This window comes from Calcarisporiella thermophila, assembly GCF_041956535.1.
Source record: "Calcarisporiella thermophila strain CBS 279.70 unplaced genomic scaffold VTP21scaffold_41, whole genome shotgun sequence".
NCBI classification, from domain to species: domain Eukaryota; kingdom Fungi; phylum Calcarisporiellomycota; class Calcarisporiellomycetes; order Calcarisporiellales; family Calcarisporiellaceae; genus Calcarisporiella; species Calcarisporiella thermophila.
Window position 1 is genome coordinate 81,787 of NW_027192231.1, and position 17,245 is coordinate 99,031.

Genomic DNA, 17,245 nt, shown 5'->3' on the forward strand with positions numbered 1-17,245 from the left:
TTTTATTTAATTTCCATATATTACATGAAGTTAATGTCAATGGACTTAACATAACGAGATATAAGTCCTGGATCGATAGACGTTCAATTGATATGCGTGTATCGTAGTTGTCGTGAATAGCATGTACGTGAAACCAATGTAATCTTTGTACTTATCGTAAGGGCGATCTTTTCAATAATCAAGACAGCTTCTGATCAAGTGGATAGCAGTCACAAACTAAGAGTAAGTGCTGGTGGGGGAAGTGGGATTCGAACCCACGTCGTTCTCATCGGCATCCCAGGGATAGTCCACTACACTAACCCTCCCCCCCACTACACTAACCCTCCCCTCACCTCCCGAGTATCTAAGTGGCTGCTTATGTGACTTTTCCGTAACAAAAGCCAATATCCTCGTAACATGACAAAGTCGTCTTCGGTAGTATAGTGGTTAGTATTCCCGCCTGTCACGCGGGCGACCCGGGTTCAATTCCCGGCCGGAGAGATTTTTAATTTTATTTGCACAATACAGTATTCATGAACCTTATCTTCCATTCAATTCCAAATAATTCTGATTCTGACTTATCCTAATAATACTGGTATGAATATTCCTCACCAATATGATCTCGACCTAAATTAATCAAGAACAAGATATATATTTAATAGTAGACAAGAGGGAATTATGACAAACCACCATTTTGTTACCATCTACCAAAAACCATAGAAAAACATTTCTAAAAAAATGAGGGGGCGATTAAAAAAGAAGGAAATAAGGGCCCAGAGAAAATTTCAAGAAATAATTTTTTTCTCATTTTTGTTCTGTATCCAAAGGCGAGGAAATCAGTGTGATTTCTGCATTTAAATCCAAATCTTTTGAGACAGTTTGCACCTCTACCGCCGCTTCATTTGTTTCTCTTTCTGCCGTGGGTGCAGGCAATTTTGATTCACTCTGATCGGTCTTTTCATAATTTAACTCTCCCTCGTTCAACTCTTTCACTTCAGATTCTTTGGCTGGTAAGACACCTTGTTCTGCGAGGGGGATAGTTGCACTTTGATCTTCCTTAGGAGGTTGGCTAGTACTCTCAGGAGGAGAAGGGAAGAGCTCGTGCCGCAAATCTGGTAAAAATGCATCGATTCGCTTCCATGTGATATCCCACAACTCGTTATATTTCTCTGTTCCACCAGCTGGCTTCTGAATTGCTTCAGTCTTCACCAAGCCCGCTTCCTCTGCCACTTGTTTGACATCTTCCACTTCTTCAACCACAAGCGTATCTGTGAATGCGCCTGATGCATACATGACTAGAATCATATTTTTCAAAGATTCTGGAACCGCCTCAGCCTAAAAACCATACAAGAGATAAGCGAAGTGCCCTTGCTTATCTGTAGCTTTCGGTTTCAACTCACCAAATGATCGCTTCCGCTCTCTCGCATATAGCGATATAGAATATCTAGGATTCGCAGCCACAGCTTCATCAGCCCCGACCAGCCCATCATTCGTGGAACATGGTGTAAAAATGTCTTGCAAAGCAATGCCGACGCGCGCATTCGCGCCTCATCTGCCCCATATGGATCCGTAGGGAATATATCGGGCTTCAAAAGCTCATTGAGCAAGGGGAAAAGGATGGACTCGAAAACTGCACCGGACGGAAGATCTTCTTGGGAGAGTTCAGGGAGAAGCAGGGCGCGTTGAAGGAGAGTGAGTGCTTGCTGTCGCAACTCGCGAGAAGGATTGTAGCACTGTCGAGCAAGACTCGTTAGAAGCGGAAGCCAGCATTCATCCCATGCTAAGGAAGAAATAAAGGCAATTAGCGGAATACATTTGCTGATTTATATGTGTCGAAATCCTAACCATTTCCATCCGTAATTTCGAAATGGGGGATCCGATTATGAAGCATGTAGATGATATCTAGTGATTTGCTGGCACGCTCTAGTGGACCACTGCTACTGAAATGTAGAGAAATAATCTTCACTTTTTGAGCTCTGAAAAAAGAATAGAATATATCACTATAATACTTACGCCTTAATGACACGTCTTCCACCAGGTCCCCCACTCTCAGAGGTAATACTTCCCTTTCTTTTAACTGAATGAACCGTGGCATCTGCGAAAGAAGAGAGCGTGTCGAGACAGCTGACAAAATTTTCAGGTACAATATTGATTCCCGGAGGGTCTCCAAGTAGTAACATCACAGTTTCAAATGAAAACTTGGCAGCCTCAGGGTGCGCGGCAGTATTGGCCACAAGCGAAAATACAGAGGACCAAGCCGAGACACCTGTCTTGCGATCGACATCAGCCCTGATCATATTTGAAATTCCGGCCATCATTTGTTCGGCAACATTGCTGCGAATCTCCGCTGGCAAACCTAGAAGCAAATTCAATGCACTAACCAACTGGGGGCGCATCTCCTCTTGCTGCAAAATGCGAATGCAGAGTCGTAGAAGTCCGACGACTGCGCGCTCCACTAGTAGAATGCTGTGCGTATCTGCAGCACGAAGTATGTCACTCAAGTGCTCAAACATGATGTTCCAGAGGGTATGCACACGATCAGCACTAGAAATTGTGATGCTGATCATCACCTCAAGGAAGAAAACGGCCGCTGGATCATAGCGCTGCTGTGGTGGTGTGCCTCCACGACGCTCCCTTCCATTTCCACTTCCTGGCTGAGTGTTCTTAGTGGTGGTCGAATTAATCGTTGCGTTTTGTTTGCATGCTTTCATAAGGAATTCCAAAGACTCTTGCTCCAAGAACCTAGTCGGACAAATTCATTTTTAGTATGGTATTTTAAGTGTATGAATAGTAAGCGATGACACTATACTTCATATCAGCAAACAGCTCCTCCAATCGACATGACATCACGCAATCCACGGCACATAGTGCAGCCTCAACCTCCTCTTCAGTAGGTTCAGGTCGCAGCGGCTCATATCCGCTCGAATAAGGCGATAGAAGATATGAAGAAAGAGTTGAAAGAAGTGAACCATCCCTACGACTCTGAGGGTTAGGGGAAGAGGGGGCAGACGGTGGTTTGAGTGGTATTGTCATTGTGCCAGCCAGGAAGTCTTCAACTTGAGACATTGAACTCGGGAGCAAAGAGTTCAGGAAAAGTTGCTTGATGATCTCCATCATCTATAATAGGTTAAGTCGAGAAAACTTAGTCGATTTCTCATCAAAAATACCAGTGCAATATACTCACGCTTGACCAACCCTCATGTAAAGAGTTTCCATGCTCATTTGCGACAGCAAATGCCACCACAGCCGCAAGTTGACCTTTATAGTTGCGTCCAAATTGTACCGATAAATCGCTTACCATGACTTTTTGACCGTCTGCCTCAACTTCGACATGGGTTACGTTTGCTGAAGTAGACTCTAATAATCCAGTCATACGCGCAAGCATTGTAATCACCGCATCAAAGATATCAGGCAATTCATAGTGTGCTGCTAGGACTGCACAATGATGAAAACCGGTGACGGCTTTCTGGAGAGTTGCATCGTCATAGGCATTGTTGAAAGCTGGGAGAAATGAGGTCAGAGACCAATCTGCTGTTAGCAAAGTAGTGTGGCTTACCATACGAAATTGCTGCAACCATCGGTTTCCATGCAAGCATAAACATATCTTTGTCATAAATCGAAGTGCTCACAATAATTAAATTGCCTATAAAATTTTTGCATGCATCAATACATCGATAGAACATACACGTATAACTCGAATTATTTATTAATAGGAGAGGTGCAACTCACCCGTTCGCTCTGCTCGTCGTAAGAGCTCCTTCCAGGCATAATTAAATCCAAGCTGTCCTTCATGTTCTTCAGGCATTACAATTTCTCGTTTTCTGATTGCCTCATAGATCGCTTGCTATAGATTAAAACGTATAAAAAACTAGCGAAAAGGAGTGAGGGAATATTGCTCCAATTACCAAATAACTCGGGGAAAAATCGTTTTTATCATTAACACCTCGCAAATTTCCCATATAATCGTGAAGCGTCATTCGTCTCTGAACAAAATGTTTAATATCGAGCATGGACTAGAGCAATAGCAATAGATTTACCCGGACTTGAGGATTATGTAGATCTGTATTTAACATAATCACAGAATAGGAAAGTATAAAGGTTGCATCTTGGGAGGCGATGTCTTTCGGGTGAGTAGCAAAATAGGTCTCCGCAAATACTTCAACAATACGTTCTATCTGTTGGGATTCGCCTGGTAAACGGAAAGATTCCAAAAGATCACGTAGTGCTTCGTCGATCCGTTTCTGCAGAGACAAGTGATAAAATTAATAGTTTAAATATTCGGACATCAAATAACTTAATCCATGGTCCTAACCTCGCTGAAGTCAAATAGTTGTACGAATACTTTCAATACTTTGATGTTAGAGGGCTTCGATAGATATTCTCCCAGCAGCTTTTTATTGAGCCGAGGTGTGTTTTTCAAGAAGGTCGCCAAGCTTGCTGTTGAATCACCGGAGGAATCTAATTCGATAATCCCATGGGCTATAAAAAAATAAACCACTTAATATGAATGGTTTATCGCAAGATAGTAAATCCTGATTACATTGTAAAAATTCGATTCCCTTTTTTGGATTTTCATTAAAGCGAGCAGCCCCTTCAAGAAGAAGTCGCTTATGCATTTTGAGCTTCATGAGCTCCGATGAGGATGGGTATTTCTCTGCAGCAGTATTTAAATTGCTAGGCGTGGTCTAGTAAAGCAAAGTACGCAAAACGATATAATTCCGTTTCGGGTGAGATTTCAGGTCTCACTGTATTGATTTACCTCAATTCTCGCAACCATAAAGTTAATAAATAAGAGCAGCGCATCTAAACAGAGCATATGAGAATTCCTAGCTGCGTATCCATTCGTGTCAGGGAAAGCATTCTAATAGTTGTACACATACGACGCAAAAATAAATGCTCTAATATGGATTATAAATTTAAAAGCTTGGAATATCAGAAATCTACCTTGCAAAGGAAGCGTATCATCTCCTCAAATAAATCTCGACAATCCAACTGACAATCATAATTCACCCACAAATCGACCATGAAGGATGGTATACGTGCAAACTGTCCTAGCATCTCTAATAACAATTCTCGCACTTCGCCCTGGGCTGGTTGTGCTTCACGACGGCCATAATCACGAGGATCTGGCAATGCTCTATTCCCCGAAGGACTTACAGCACGGTCATCGATGGTCGGAGAGCCGGCGAACTCTGCTTCGAATGGAAGGGAGCGAGTAACTGCCGGCGATAAACGTTCAATCAGGTATGAGAGAAAGAGCTCCTGCTGCATTTTGAGATAAGGACGGAGAGTGTCAAATACAGTGCTTGTGACGCGAAGAGTAAGAGTGAGAAGAGGCAGTGATTCAGTTCGTGCAATCTATTTTATTGCCCATAATAATCGTGAGGCGCTTTAAATTTACCGCAAAAGAAAAGAGCGTCCTCTCATTTACCTGGAACAAATATTTACAAAGTTCATCGACGACCAGCGCGCGTAAGGATTTAAATCGTCCAATGCTGCGACCACCCACTTCAAATGCAACATTCAAAATCCCGAGAGACATAAGTCGCATACTGTCAGTGTGTTGGTGATCATGTGGATTTAAGAGGGAAATAAGAACTCGGAGGAGTTCGCGTATTGAAGGTAACCCATAGGGGACAGGCACTTCTGTAAAGTTCCAATTAAAAAGTGACAGTTCAAAAATTACTGGATGGAAACCTTCACAAGAAATTCGTTTGACTACCTGACTGCTCCTCGTCGGTTATTAGATTTGGTTCTAGACTTTCTACGCGCAAAGGCTGCTCTAGTGAGATGGATCTTCGAAACTGTTTCTTCAAGTCATCTGAGGAAGTGATACGACTTCCTCCGAGGGTTCCTTTGTTCTGATCGGGTATCTCAAGATAGGTTGGCTGGCTTCCTTGTTGCTCTCCAGATTTAGACTGTGTCACAGACGACTGTTCAGGCACTGGAGATGGTGGTTTAGTATCACTTGTGCTATCTGTCTCTATAGAATCCGTATCATCCCCCAGCTCTTTCAACCTAGACGCCATATAAAATTTGGTATTCAGTAAACAAATTAAAAAATAATACAAAGCCATTTCTACTCACCTTTCAAAAAGCGTTTGAACCATTATCCTCATAGCCTGCTCAGCAGATCTTCGGAGCATTTCTAAAGAAATTCAACATTATAGGCATTTGCTCCAAGCTGCTTACTATACGTTTGAATATATTTACCACTCAACCGCATTTGACAGCACATACTCAATCCTGTCTCCATCATCTCGCACACTGCTTCATCACTCAATACTCTGCCGATGGGTAGAGTCAACGTAATTTGCAGAACTTGAAGAATTTTTAGCAGCACCACTTCATCGGAGACAGAATCGCTGGCTTCAAATTTACAATGAGTAGCCGCAGAGGAGAGCGCGGACATAGCGATGGCTATGTTAGGTGAATTCATGTCGATGATTCCATAGATGAGAAACTTTTCTACACTGGCAAGCGCAGCGCCAGTAATAGGACCGGTGGTGTCGCCAGATTTAATCACCTCAAGAAATGGAGCAAGGAGTGCATGTGCATCGAGTTTCTCACGGTCTAACGCAAGATAGTTTAAAATGTTAAATATTTAGTAGTGTTGGAAACTATAAATCCAAGGCAATATACCGGTGATAAGGGACAATTTCGCTCGCAAATTTGTGAAGCCATGCATCAGAGGACTTGACTAAGGAAGTAATCGTATTCATCACGAATTCACTCAAGGAAATATATTTCAAAATAAATTGGAATGTACCTGACTCTTATACCCGTCATTTCCACGAGGTCGCAGATCTCTTAGTGGTGTACGCCTACCACCTGCCATCTCTATACTCGCCATACTAAGTCCGCTCACGCTAATCCCAGACCACCGTGAGTTTTTACGCATCGCACTTGTCACTGAGATAATCTCAGAGTGTACGAGGTGTTGCCAGTTCAGCTCACAGCAAGCGGAAGACGGAGCCTCCGTTTGTGACATTTTCGAGGTTTACGTTTCTATTCCTAGTACTAATCTTAGTAAAATTAACTAAAGAAACTTGATGATGCTGAACTAATGGATGCAATTTAGAAAGTACGCGTTTTTTCCCCTCATTTCGGCATATGTATTTTGTGTGGTTGTGGCTTGGTTTAATTCGTGTTTAAAAATGATTGAAAGAATAAGGGACCTTATAAGAATTTTCGTCTGAGTTGTAGTAAAGTCATTCGCATATTCAATATTGAATGCTTGAATGACATTATAGTATTAAAATAGGCAAGAAATGATGATGAAAATTTCTATTATCGTTCCAACTTCCCGCAATTTATCAACCAAGAATGAAAAATAAACAAATAGAACAGATATTGGTAAAAAAATCTAATAGTAACTTAAATATTCTCGTATTTTTTATTCTTCCTTCCCATCTCATTCAATAGCGGATCCCGCTTCGGTGGAAGACCAAAGACAGGCTCTCGTACGCCTAATGGATTAAATCGTCAACGTTAGACTATACTATTAAGGCAATTTTGGCAATGGGATAAAACGTACCAAGGATGTTCTTGTATATATTTGATACCTCCTCATCCCACACCTCACGGAAGAATGAGACTCCTCGAGTAGTGAGATTGTATTTTGTGTGAATGGTGCGGATGTCAAAGTCCCTGTAGAGTATAAATCATCATGAATGTGATTATTAATTCTGAAAAAAAAAAGTTTTGTATATTAGAGAAGAGACGAGACGAACCTCTTATCCAAGGAGAGCTCAATACGCTGCTTTCCACCATCCGGCTGCTCATAAACTAAAAGCGTATACCTGTGATACTTGGTGCCTTTTTGAGGGTGCGGGGGGAGATATGGAAAAACAGTATCTCCACCTTGTACTTGTGGTGAAGTAGATGAAATAGGAACATTGGTGCTTGAGTGATAAAAGAAATTAACTGGTTCATTAACTACTACATTTGCTCGCACGAATCAAGATTGATAGCTTACACAAGCCAGTGGCACATTTGCTTGTAAGTTCTGTTAGCTGTATCGGGTACATCTGGATCAACCAGTGCAATTGTGTAAAGACGAGTATTGACATGAGTATTCACAATTTTTAACGCGGGAGTCTCGATGGTCTATGTTAATGCAAATGCACCCAAAGTTAGACGTCTGATAGCCAATTCCGGATAGATAAGTATATACCTTTGCAGGTGAAAGAAATACACCAGGCTCAAAGTTTCCTTCACCGAAATCCACCTGGACTTCTATGCTAGGAGTAACCGAGGGGTGGACAAGATCGGGAATCACACGCATTTGTGTGATACGCTCCATCTAAATTATAAATCAGAGTCAATATAGTCTATCCAATCTGCCCATATCCAAGTGAAATTGCTTTAATGAAAAATGCTTCATACAAGTTTCGCCATAGGTTCCTTCTGCCAGTGCTTCTCCCACATGTAACGATATACAGGCTTGGACATATCCACTAATTGCAAGACTTGTTAATTGAGGATTGAATACTCGAAAGGCATGAAATAATGTACTCACCAAAGCCATTCTTGAAATTCCACTGCACTTCAGGGTTATTGATTTCCGAGAACACCTCAAGCTTGTATTTCTCCTTTTCAAGTTCCTCCAACTTACTAGCATCATCCTGAGATAGTGAATCTAAATGATAGCAAGATCAAAATAAGATATCGTCCAAAGAGTAGCATCGTGCCAATCGAAAACATGACATTCCAGTTAAATCGAAATATAATGATTATATACCCTTATTTAAGACCTCGATTTCCTTCAAAATATGGCCTAGTTTTTCTATCCGCTCATCACGATCGGCTGCAATAACATTAAGCGCCTCATCATACGCGGGATTAACGCCAAGAGCAGGTGGTTGATATGTCTTATTTTGTAGAGATGCATAACATCGGGAACTTGCGATGTAAAAAGGACGAAGACGAGGTCTGGCAAGAAGCTGTGCTAGCTTTAATGTAGACATTGTGATAAAGTATAGTTCTGTAATACTTTTCTCATTAGGACGCGATCCTAAACAAATTGTTTGTTGTGACTTTTTGTGACTGCCATTTTGTTTATTTTTAATGGCTTGGAGTGTCTACTATTTTAAATGGGACTTATAGATATAGACCAGTGGCTACAAAAAGAAGACTCAATATGTCTACTCTTTAAAAAACAATATCTAATTCTACACTGAGAGATCAGCGTCGCACAACTCGAAAAATAACAGATATTCTGGTACTTAATTTTAAGAAAAAACTAGTTTATAATCTATGTATCGTGCGTTTGGATAGATTGGGGTATTGAGGAGACAGGTATAGGAAAATGGTCTTTAAGTAAATTCTAGTCTTAATCAAGATAACATTGCAGCGTGAAGAGATGGATAGCAAATTATCTATTATTTCGCTATTACTATTAATCGGCTTCTGAATAAACAATGTATGAGACAAAGGACGCTTTACTTTACATGATTTGATCCACAATAAAAAGGATTTTCAGCTCAATCAAGTTGCAAAAGAACTATCAATATCTAAAAGACAACAGTACTTTGATACCTTATTTATCTTCCAAAGCTGCTCCTATCTACTAAGGGCAAATTCTTTCAAACTGAATGCTTGGGCTTAATTGAGCATCAACATGGCATCGATATTTTAGAAGAGGCACTGCCGTAATTTTACATATTTTACATATTTAAATACTAATTGAAATTCTTCCGCTGTCCATCCTCTAAAAGATTTTATCGTTGGTTATTGTCCCTTCAATTGGTTATATGCTAGCAACAAATACAGTATAGGTTTGGGGTCATTGCTGATATATTCCGAAAATATCTGATATGGGAATAACTTTCACACGCTATATATTTCGTTACTATATTAATCAAGTAGGAGGTAATTAGCGCTTCCCTCTCCACTTTATATCACCCCATATATGATATAACATAGCTTTTGGCTGACCGTTTTCCGTCTTTGCAACCGTCTACAAAATCATCGATTAATCGTCTATGCTGCGGTGTCCGTGGAAGGGAAAAAAATGAGCTTGACTAGATTGTGCAGACATCGGCTGATCAGACAGTAGCTCCGTTGCTTGGATCACAAGCCCCCGATGGGCCCTCAGTTCAGTCTCTGAAGGTTAGGTTGAAAAAAGGGAGCAATGTGTGCGGAGATTGTCGTGAAAAGGAGATAGGATGAGCCGGTGCACATCTTGTGGCGGCGGTAAATATGGGAGGATGAGAGTTGTACTGATGAGTTTGCACTCTTGTTGGGAACATAAGCGTAGGTTATGTAAAATAAAATTCCCACCGCTGTACTCCGATTGGTTGCCCTTATAATGTTTTATTTCCTTTCCTGTAACAAGGTTAACAGCTTTATTTCTATTAATAGTCTGCTAAGAAACTCCTAAGAGTGTTGGACGATGGGCGGCCCATTGAGAAGAGTTAGTATGCTCTTTCAATTGAAATCAGCAGTAACGCAGTATCTTCCTTTCTGCCTTTAACAAAGGTAGTGATACAGGCTCTCATATCTCAATCAGCCACTCTCCAAACTATTTTTTTATTGCGGGGATTCTCTGGTAATCAAATTGGATTTGTGTTTTCATACTCCTTTTAAAAATGGTGGAGAATGAATTGATTTTATTTTGTGTTTTTGTAACTGGCCATGAGACGCGCACGAATTTTCCAACAACCTGATGGCCCAGATCTATTGCAGCCCTTCTAAATAATATCAACTGCTAGGAACATGCTCCTATAAGTTGACCTGCAAGAGGAATGGCATTGAAAGATATAGATCATTGCTGACTTACATTCCCATTCTCTCAAGCCAGGTGGGAATAAGCCGAGGATGTCCCTGAGCTTGGATCTCAATTCCATTTGTTAATCTCTCATGCATTCGTGTTGCATATGGATGCATTTTCTGTGCAATGTGACTATGCAGAACCACCGTCTCGGGGAGTCTTAAGAAATTCTCAGCTTATTCCTGTTTTTTTTTTATATTTTTGGCACATAAGTTCTGCTATTTGAGATTTCTTGTCGAAAAGAAAGTTGGTACATTGTGAACTGCGGGTGAAGATGGGAAAAAAAAAAGATAAATAAAGCCGCTGAAATGAAAAAGTTTGGGTAATTACATTTTTCTTTACTTTAAGCTTATGAGAACAACCCAATTTAGTTTGCAAACTTGGCACATTTACCTGTCAATGATCGTCCCCTCCTCTCGCCCTCTTTTTGACACTTGTACTAATCCTTTGTGAGAACGGCGCTATAACCTAAAGTCCATATCAGATGGTCTGAAATTTGCCACAAACATATGCAGGTCCAATGCGCAAATTTTAACCTACGTGCAGTGATTTTAACCCCGCGTACGGAACGCTTTGCGTTGTATACAAACTTAGTCGGCACGTGCTGAGAAGCAACTTGTTGCTAACTCTGCAGTCCCCAATAGGAATAGTTGATCGGCAACCACGAAAATAACCTCTCCACCAATCTTAACAAATCTTTTATCCAGACTGAGAGAGCCGTACATACGTGACTCGTCTGCAATTATTTATACTCCTAGTGCTGCTGGCCTGCTCACTTCTCATCTCGCTCAGCTCATTAGTTTTTTTGTTTATTTTCCTCCCCACTTAACATGGTGCTCAAGCTTTTTGCAAACAGGATAGAGAGCGACAAGTTGGGGCTAGAAGATCCTTGCGAAACCATTGTTGTGGAGGTGGAGCACTCAATCGACTCCAAAGGGCTCGCCGGCCCGCCTCCTGATGGGGGGTGGGGATGGGTTGTTGTGTTTGCCACGTTTCTGATTCTGTTCGTATGCTTCGGGCTGAACAACACCTGGTAATGCTCTCATCTTCACTGACGGCTTGATGTGCCTGCTAACCCTCAGCGGATGGCCGTAAAACAGGGGAGTGTACCAAGAGTTCTATATGAGAAACAACCCGGAGTTTGGCCTCTTCCACATCTCGCTTATCGGTGGGTTAAACAATGGCTTGACCTTCCTTGGAGGCCCTTTGGCAGGACCGCTGATAACTCGCTTCGGATACCGGGTCCCCATGCTCATTGGGACATTCCTACTGCCCATCTCGCTTTGTCTTGCCAGCTTCACGACCCAGGTGTGGCACCTCTATTTGAGTCAGGGAATCCTGTTCCCAGTGGCTGCAAGCATGCTCTTCCTCCCCGCAATGCCCCTTCCAAGCCAGTGGTTTTTAAAGAGGAGGGCGCTCGCAACAAGTATATGCTCTTCAGGCAGCGGAATCGGAGGTCTCCTGTTGGCGCCTATCATAAGATACCTTATCTCGCAGTATTCTGTGGAATGGTGCTTACGGATCGTGGCGGGTATATCCTTTGTATTCTGCTTATTGGCAACCATGCTGGCTCGCCCGCGGATCGCCGCAAGCGCCCGAAAATGTGGAAACAAAGCCTTCGACCTCTCACTCTTCCGTCAAAACTCCGGATTCTGTAGTCTGGTGGCATATGCATTTATCAACAATTTCGGATACCTGATTCCCTTCATCTATATACCCTCGTACGCCACCCATATCGGGCTCCAAGCCGAAACAGGGGCCATGCTGCTAGGGCTACTCAGTGGAATTAATGCAGTAGGGCGCATCTTCTCAGGATACCTGGCCGATATAATCGGCTCGATTAATGTGCAGCTTGCATTTGTGCTTCTCTCTGGCCTCTCCTGTATTCTCGTCTGGCTCTTTGCGAATTCTTTTGTGCTGCTTCTGATCTTTGTCATCCTCTTTGGGCTTCTTGGCGGCGCATACTGGGCCGTCATGCCCTCTACGGCGGCTGATATCGTGGGTGTGGAATACCTTGGATCGGCACTGAATCTAATCTATTTATCCAACGTTGTTCCGCTTGCTTTCGGAACCATGGTGGCCAGCTCGTTGCTGGAGAAGAGCGGTTCTTACACACCTCCCATCCTATTTGCTGGTTTAACCCTTATCGCTGGGTCGGCTTTGTTAGTGCATACACGGCTCTGGAAGAGTAAGCGGATATTTGCCAGAGTTTGAGAAAACGGACCTTTCAACCGCATGCGACGGGCATTACCCTTAACCTATACCTCTCGGTACCTATACCTTTATTTTTTTAGTATAATATTAGTTTTAATAGTAGTCATATTTTTGTATAATTCTCATTGCGCTCTTACACGCATTTATACACATATATTTTTATAAATTTATATACATATTCTGCTTCATTTTTGAACGTTCGGAGCTTTCTCGTTCCTATTTCATGTGTCACTATGCCGGCCATATATCAATGGAATGGTACTAAATGGATGGTCTATGCATGAAATATATATTAATTTTTTGAAATAATTTACAAAAAAAAAAAAAACAGAAACAAAGAAGCAAAGAAAGAAAAAAAAACGAAATCATTCAAGAAAATGGGAAGAGTACTTTTAAATTGATCGATCCGACATCTCGTGCTGTTGTCTCTCTTCTTCCCTTGAAGGAGAACCGTGGACTTGTCGACTGCGGTTATTGAGCCACCATATCTCGCTCTTTTCCCACGATTTACCATTCCCAAGAGGAGGCACAGGTATCGGGAAGAAGAGAGTGTACCAGGGGCTAATCAAATCCAAAAAGGGGCAACAAATTCTTAGATTCAGTTACAGAGATTCGGAAATGACTTGTTGATGCACTTACTATTGAGGAGAAATGCTAAAAAACCTTCGTAGATTCCCTCTCACACCAAAATCATATGGATTCACAAACGTCTCACCCGAGTTTCTTGCATTTCGTCGGCTATATTCATTATTATAGCACTCCACTGTGGTCTGCCCAGTCATGACCAGATAATAGTGCCATCCACCTAATGCTGCAAGAGCAACTCCCATTGCCATAGCGAGAATAATAGAGAATGCTAGCAGCGCTCGTGGATAGGAATAAGCCCATGGCTTGATAAAGTCAAGGGAGGAGATAAAGACACCCCATCCGCTCCAGACAAAATACGCCGATGATAATACCATATAGGTTATGAAAAGCATGAAGTAGCGATGGTTAAAATGCCCAACACAATTGTGGATCCAAGGACAATGATGATCGTACTTGAGTACACAAGCATTACAAACACTACAGTGATGAGCCCGTTCAGGTTTCGGAAGATTACCTGCAAAAAGTGTAAAGGGCTTTAAATGGATGGAGAGCAGGAGAGTATACAGAGTTAACTTACATTTTTTACAGGGTTTCCGTACCATTCCTTCCTCCATTCCTAAAAGTCCCTCTTCTTCCTCTCCTCCTTCAATTTCGTCATTCTTTCTTCCTACAATCGCACCCATTCTTTTATCCAGAGATCCACCTGGTGGGGTCATGATTGCCATGTAATAATGGAAACCAATGCAATATATCATATAAATGCTAAAGATCCCATCCAGAATCCATCCGATTGAGAGCGATGGATGGCGCTCCGGAAATATGATCATGAAATATGCGGCAATGCAAGCCAGTATGAGAACGATGGCCAGCCCAATGAAAATCGGTCCAATGCTATATATGGCAACATCAACTATTTTTTGGGCATTTTTGCGAAGTTCCGAGAGCGACATTCTCTAGCGGATGTCAGATCGTATTCGAATGATTTACAGAAAGAAGATTATGCTAAGCTCCCCCAGGTGATTGACAAATTTCTGGAAACGAATTAGGACTGGAAAGAAAATGGAAACTACAAAGAAGAGAGTAGTGGGGAGTGGAGTTTGAATCGGCGCAAAACTTGAGAGGGCTTATACTCTAACTTAAATACTAGTTTTTTTTTTTTTTTTTTTTACAATCCACATGAAAGCCAAGAAAATGGAAGAGAAAAAAGAAAACAGAAAAGTAAATTAAAGCCCTGCGAGAAATATCAATAACATAGACGGGATAAGAGGGATAAAAATATATAGCAGAATATGTTCAGATGATCCATAAAATTTTCAAATAAAAAAAATGTCATGTTGGAGCGTAGCTTACAAAATAAGGAATAAGATGACAAACACCAAACAATAATAGTGGAGATTCCAGTCACACTGTGCTAGAGGGGGAGAGGGGGTCTAAACCGCGGTATGTCGATGGCACTGAGGAGCACTTACGACTTAGCCATTCAACCTCGTAAATGAAGTTTTATTTTTAACTTAGGATCTTTATTGAAAAGGATTCTATTCGGTTAAAAAGATAGGGTAGCTTCTACGTTAGCACTACCAAGGTAATGCTCCTGGCCTACCTTGCAGAATCTGGAAGATAGAAGGTTAGGGTAAATGAAGTTTTGTATATAATGCTGCGCCACTATTTTTGATGATATTAAAATTTAATTCTCCTTTTCTTAATTAAGAAGACAGCTTGTCCGAGTGGTTAAGGAGTGTGACTAGAAATCACATGGGCTCTGCCCGCGCAGGTTCGAGTCCTGCAGCTGTCGCTTCTGCTTTTAATGGTTGTCGAATTTTTATATTTTTTTGAATACCATTCTTTATGATTCGCAAGCTTTCTTTTTATTAAAGAAATAGGAGAAGTATAAGTTGAAATATGTGCCATAGCTTAGAGAGCGGGCGGGAGTTTACAAGGTGGATCTTTCCTACTGGGTATACCGATCTTGTTTTCCATGATTCGACGGCCTTATGTAGTTTGGCTCTCAGTTTTTGTGGGAAGATTTTCTCTCTCTTGTTTATTTTTTTAACAAAGGGCCTTATTGAAAGGTATCCGATTTTGTTAAAAGGGTAGGGTAGCATCTACGTCAAAATCACTCAGGTAATGCTCCTGGCCGGCCTTGTAGAGAGGAATTGCTTGTGCCGAGAAAGATATAGAATAAGTAATATATATGGAAGAATTTCATTGACACATTTTACTGTATTTCGGAGAAGTTGTAACGAAGTAGCCTATAGCCCGATTCCTAGAGTGTGTCCCGGTCACACCGCTGGTTCTGGTGCCGTCACCGGGAATCGAACCCAGCGCACAATGCAGCGCGTATGTTTTTTTTTAAAGCTACGGATCTTTATTGAAAAGTATTCTCAGGAAGTTAATCGTTGGTGAATCAAAAGTCATAAGCCTTTGTGCAAATTATAGCCAATTGCTGGCAGAAGGTATAAATAGTTAAGAAATAGTAATACAGATACGGCAAGCAAGGGACAGTAATGAGAGACAGTAATAATGGGAAGAGCAGACACAACAAGACAGGGGCAATACTAGTGGAGGAGCAGGGCTTGACAGGACGAAGAGGGATTGTAGAGAACCAGACTGGAAAAAACAGAGATAATAATAGTGGAGAGCATAGACACGGCAAGCAAGACACAGAATTGGTGGAGAGTCCAGACACATTTTTTGTGTTGGTGGGGGTTAAGGGGTTCGAATCCGTGCCATCTCTATGGCACTTAGGAGTGCTTACTACTAAGCTACTCCACCCCCCAACGCGTATGTTTACTTTTTTTATTTTCCTCAAACGCGAATGTTTACCTTTTTTTGGGATTAAAGGATCTTTATTGAAAAGTAGCCTTTTTAGTTAATAAAGTGACTTGTCAGTCCTCAGAAACAAGAAATACATGTAAGCAATGGTAGAGCGTGTGAATACCATCCTACTTTTCAAGGAAGGTATAATACAAGAGAGGAAAAGAATAGAAACAAAAAAAATAAAAGGAAAAATTGGAATGCGGGTGGTAGGGTATTCGGCAAGGTCGTATTGGAGCTAAGTGTTTTTGAAGGATATTTCGTCTCCTTGGACTTGTATCCAACTCCCCTTACACCAGAGCTCTTGGAGATCTTCTTTCTCATCCTTTATAGACGCTGGCCACAATTTGGATCTCACGATTTTTTGCATTTCATGCCCTAGTTGTTCAGCGAGCGCTATTTCGCTTGGTTGGGCGTTATCCATTATTATCGATAATCTTGATCGATAGATGATCCAGATTGCTGCATCATGGCCCGTTGCCACTACTTCCCGTTGGTAGCCCATGGTTTTGTAGTCTGTTCCAAATAGTCTGTCTTCTTTGGTTGTTTCGTGGGCTCTCACTCCAAGAATGCGGCAGACGTAACTCTCTACCGTTTGCAATAACTGACTTATGGCCGGGCATTCCAGATAAGCTTGACTAATGGTTTCCACTGCGTTGGTTGTGCACCGCTTGCAAATGTTAGGTTCTCCTGTCCACTTACTAGTGATTATGTTTGTCACCAATCTGTGTTTCAAGAGTCTCCATCTTAGTGCCCTAGGCTTGGGTTCGCTCGGCCGCTTTTTCCATTGCATCCAAGCTACTTCCCAACTGATGGATTTGCTTGAGATCTCTTTCCACTCCGGAGTGATATTCTCTCCTTTGCTTGTCATGTAGA

At 41.7% G+C, this 17,245-nt stretch overlaps 5 protein-coding genes and 3 non-coding genes across 8 annotated transcripts in view; 3 read left to right on the forward strand and 5 right to left on the reverse strand.

Moving 5' to 3' along the window:
* Window positions 1-233: 233 nt before the first annotated feature.
* On the reverse strand, window positions 234-309 carry VTP21DRAFT_t354. The gene has a single exon. It is a non-coding gene; the product is annotated as a tRNA-OTHER (tRNA).
* A 99-nt stretch (window positions 310-408) lies between these two features.
* Window positions 409-480, forward strand: VTP21DRAFT_t349. Its single transcript has one exon. It is a non-coding gene; the product is annotated as a tRNA-Asp (tRNA).
* A 303-nt stretch (window positions 481-783) lies between these two features.
* Window positions 784-6,970, reverse strand: VTP21DRAFT_8900 (uncharacterized protein; the record flags this gene model as incomplete). Its single annotated transcript, XM_069399801.1, has 20 exons — window positions 784-1,314; window positions 1,380-1,759; window positions 1,825-1,919; window positions 1,993-2,721; window positions 2,789-3,096; window positions 3,164-3,480; window positions 3,536-3,622; window positions 3,709-3,823; window positions 3,885-3,962; window positions 4,017-4,220; window positions 4,292-4,458; window positions 4,520-4,664; window positions 4,739-4,840; window positions 4,924-5,337; window positions 5,411-5,625; window positions 5,702-5,997; window positions 6,067-6,127; window positions 6,193-6,552; window positions 6,622-6,679; window positions 6,749-6,970. The coding sequence occupies 20 exons, from the start codon at window positions 6,968-6,970 to the stop codon at window positions 784-786; spliced, it is 4,884 nt and encodes a 1,627-aa protein (XP_069245724.1).
* Window positions 6,971-7,356: 386 nt separating this feature from the next.
* Window positions 7,357-8,948, reverse strand: VTP21DRAFT_8901 (uncharacterized protein; the record flags this gene model as incomplete). The annotated part of the gene is made up of 8 exons (XM_069399802.1): window positions 7,357-7,448; window positions 7,517-7,629; window positions 7,713-7,883; window positions 7,958-8,088; window positions 8,156-8,284; window positions 8,368-8,438; window positions 8,501-8,620; window positions 8,723-8,948. 8 exons carry the CDS (start codon window positions 8,946-8,948, stop codon window positions 7,357-7,359), a joined length of 1,053 nt encoding a protein of 350 aa, XP_069245725.1.
* A 2,635-nt stretch (window positions 8,949-11,583) lies between these two features.
* VTP21DRAFT_8902 (uncharacterized protein) lies at window positions 11,584-12,967 on the forward strand (the record flags this gene model as incomplete). The annotated part of the gene is made up of 2 exons (XM_069399803.1): window positions 11,584-11,786; window positions 11,854-12,967. The coding sequence occupies 2 exons, from the start codon at window positions 11,584-11,586 to the stop codon at window positions 12,965-12,967; spliced, it is 1,317 nt and encodes a 438-aa protein (XP_069245726.1).
* A 392-nt stretch (window positions 12,968-13,359) lies between these two features.
* On the reverse strand, window positions 13,360-14,505 carry VTP21DRAFT_8903 (uncharacterized protein; the record flags this gene model as incomplete). Its single annotated transcript, XM_069399804.1, has 3 exons — window positions 13,360-13,528; window positions 13,607-14,069; window positions 14,133-14,505. The coding sequence occupies 3 exons, from the start codon at window positions 14,503-14,505 to the stop codon at window positions 13,360-13,362; spliced, it is 1,005 nt and encodes a 334-aa protein (XP_069245727.1).
* A 760-nt stretch (window positions 14,506-15,265) lies between these two features.
* On the forward strand, window positions 15,266-15,347 carry VTP21DRAFT_t350. Its single transcript has one exon. It is a non-coding gene; the product is annotated as a tRNA-Ser (tRNA).
* A 1,260-nt stretch (window positions 15,348-16,607) lies between these two features.
* The window catches only part of VTP21DRAFT_8904 (uncharacterized protein), a gene marked incomplete at both ends in the record, with an annotated part of 1,436 nt that continues 798 nt past the window's right edge, over window positions 16,608-17,245 (reverse strand). The window contains one exon of the mRNA XM_069399805.1: window positions 16,608-17,227. Coding sequence (XP_069245728.1) covers window positions 16,608-17,227 — 620 coding nt within the window. The remainder of the gene's footprint in view (window positions 17,228-17,245) is intronic.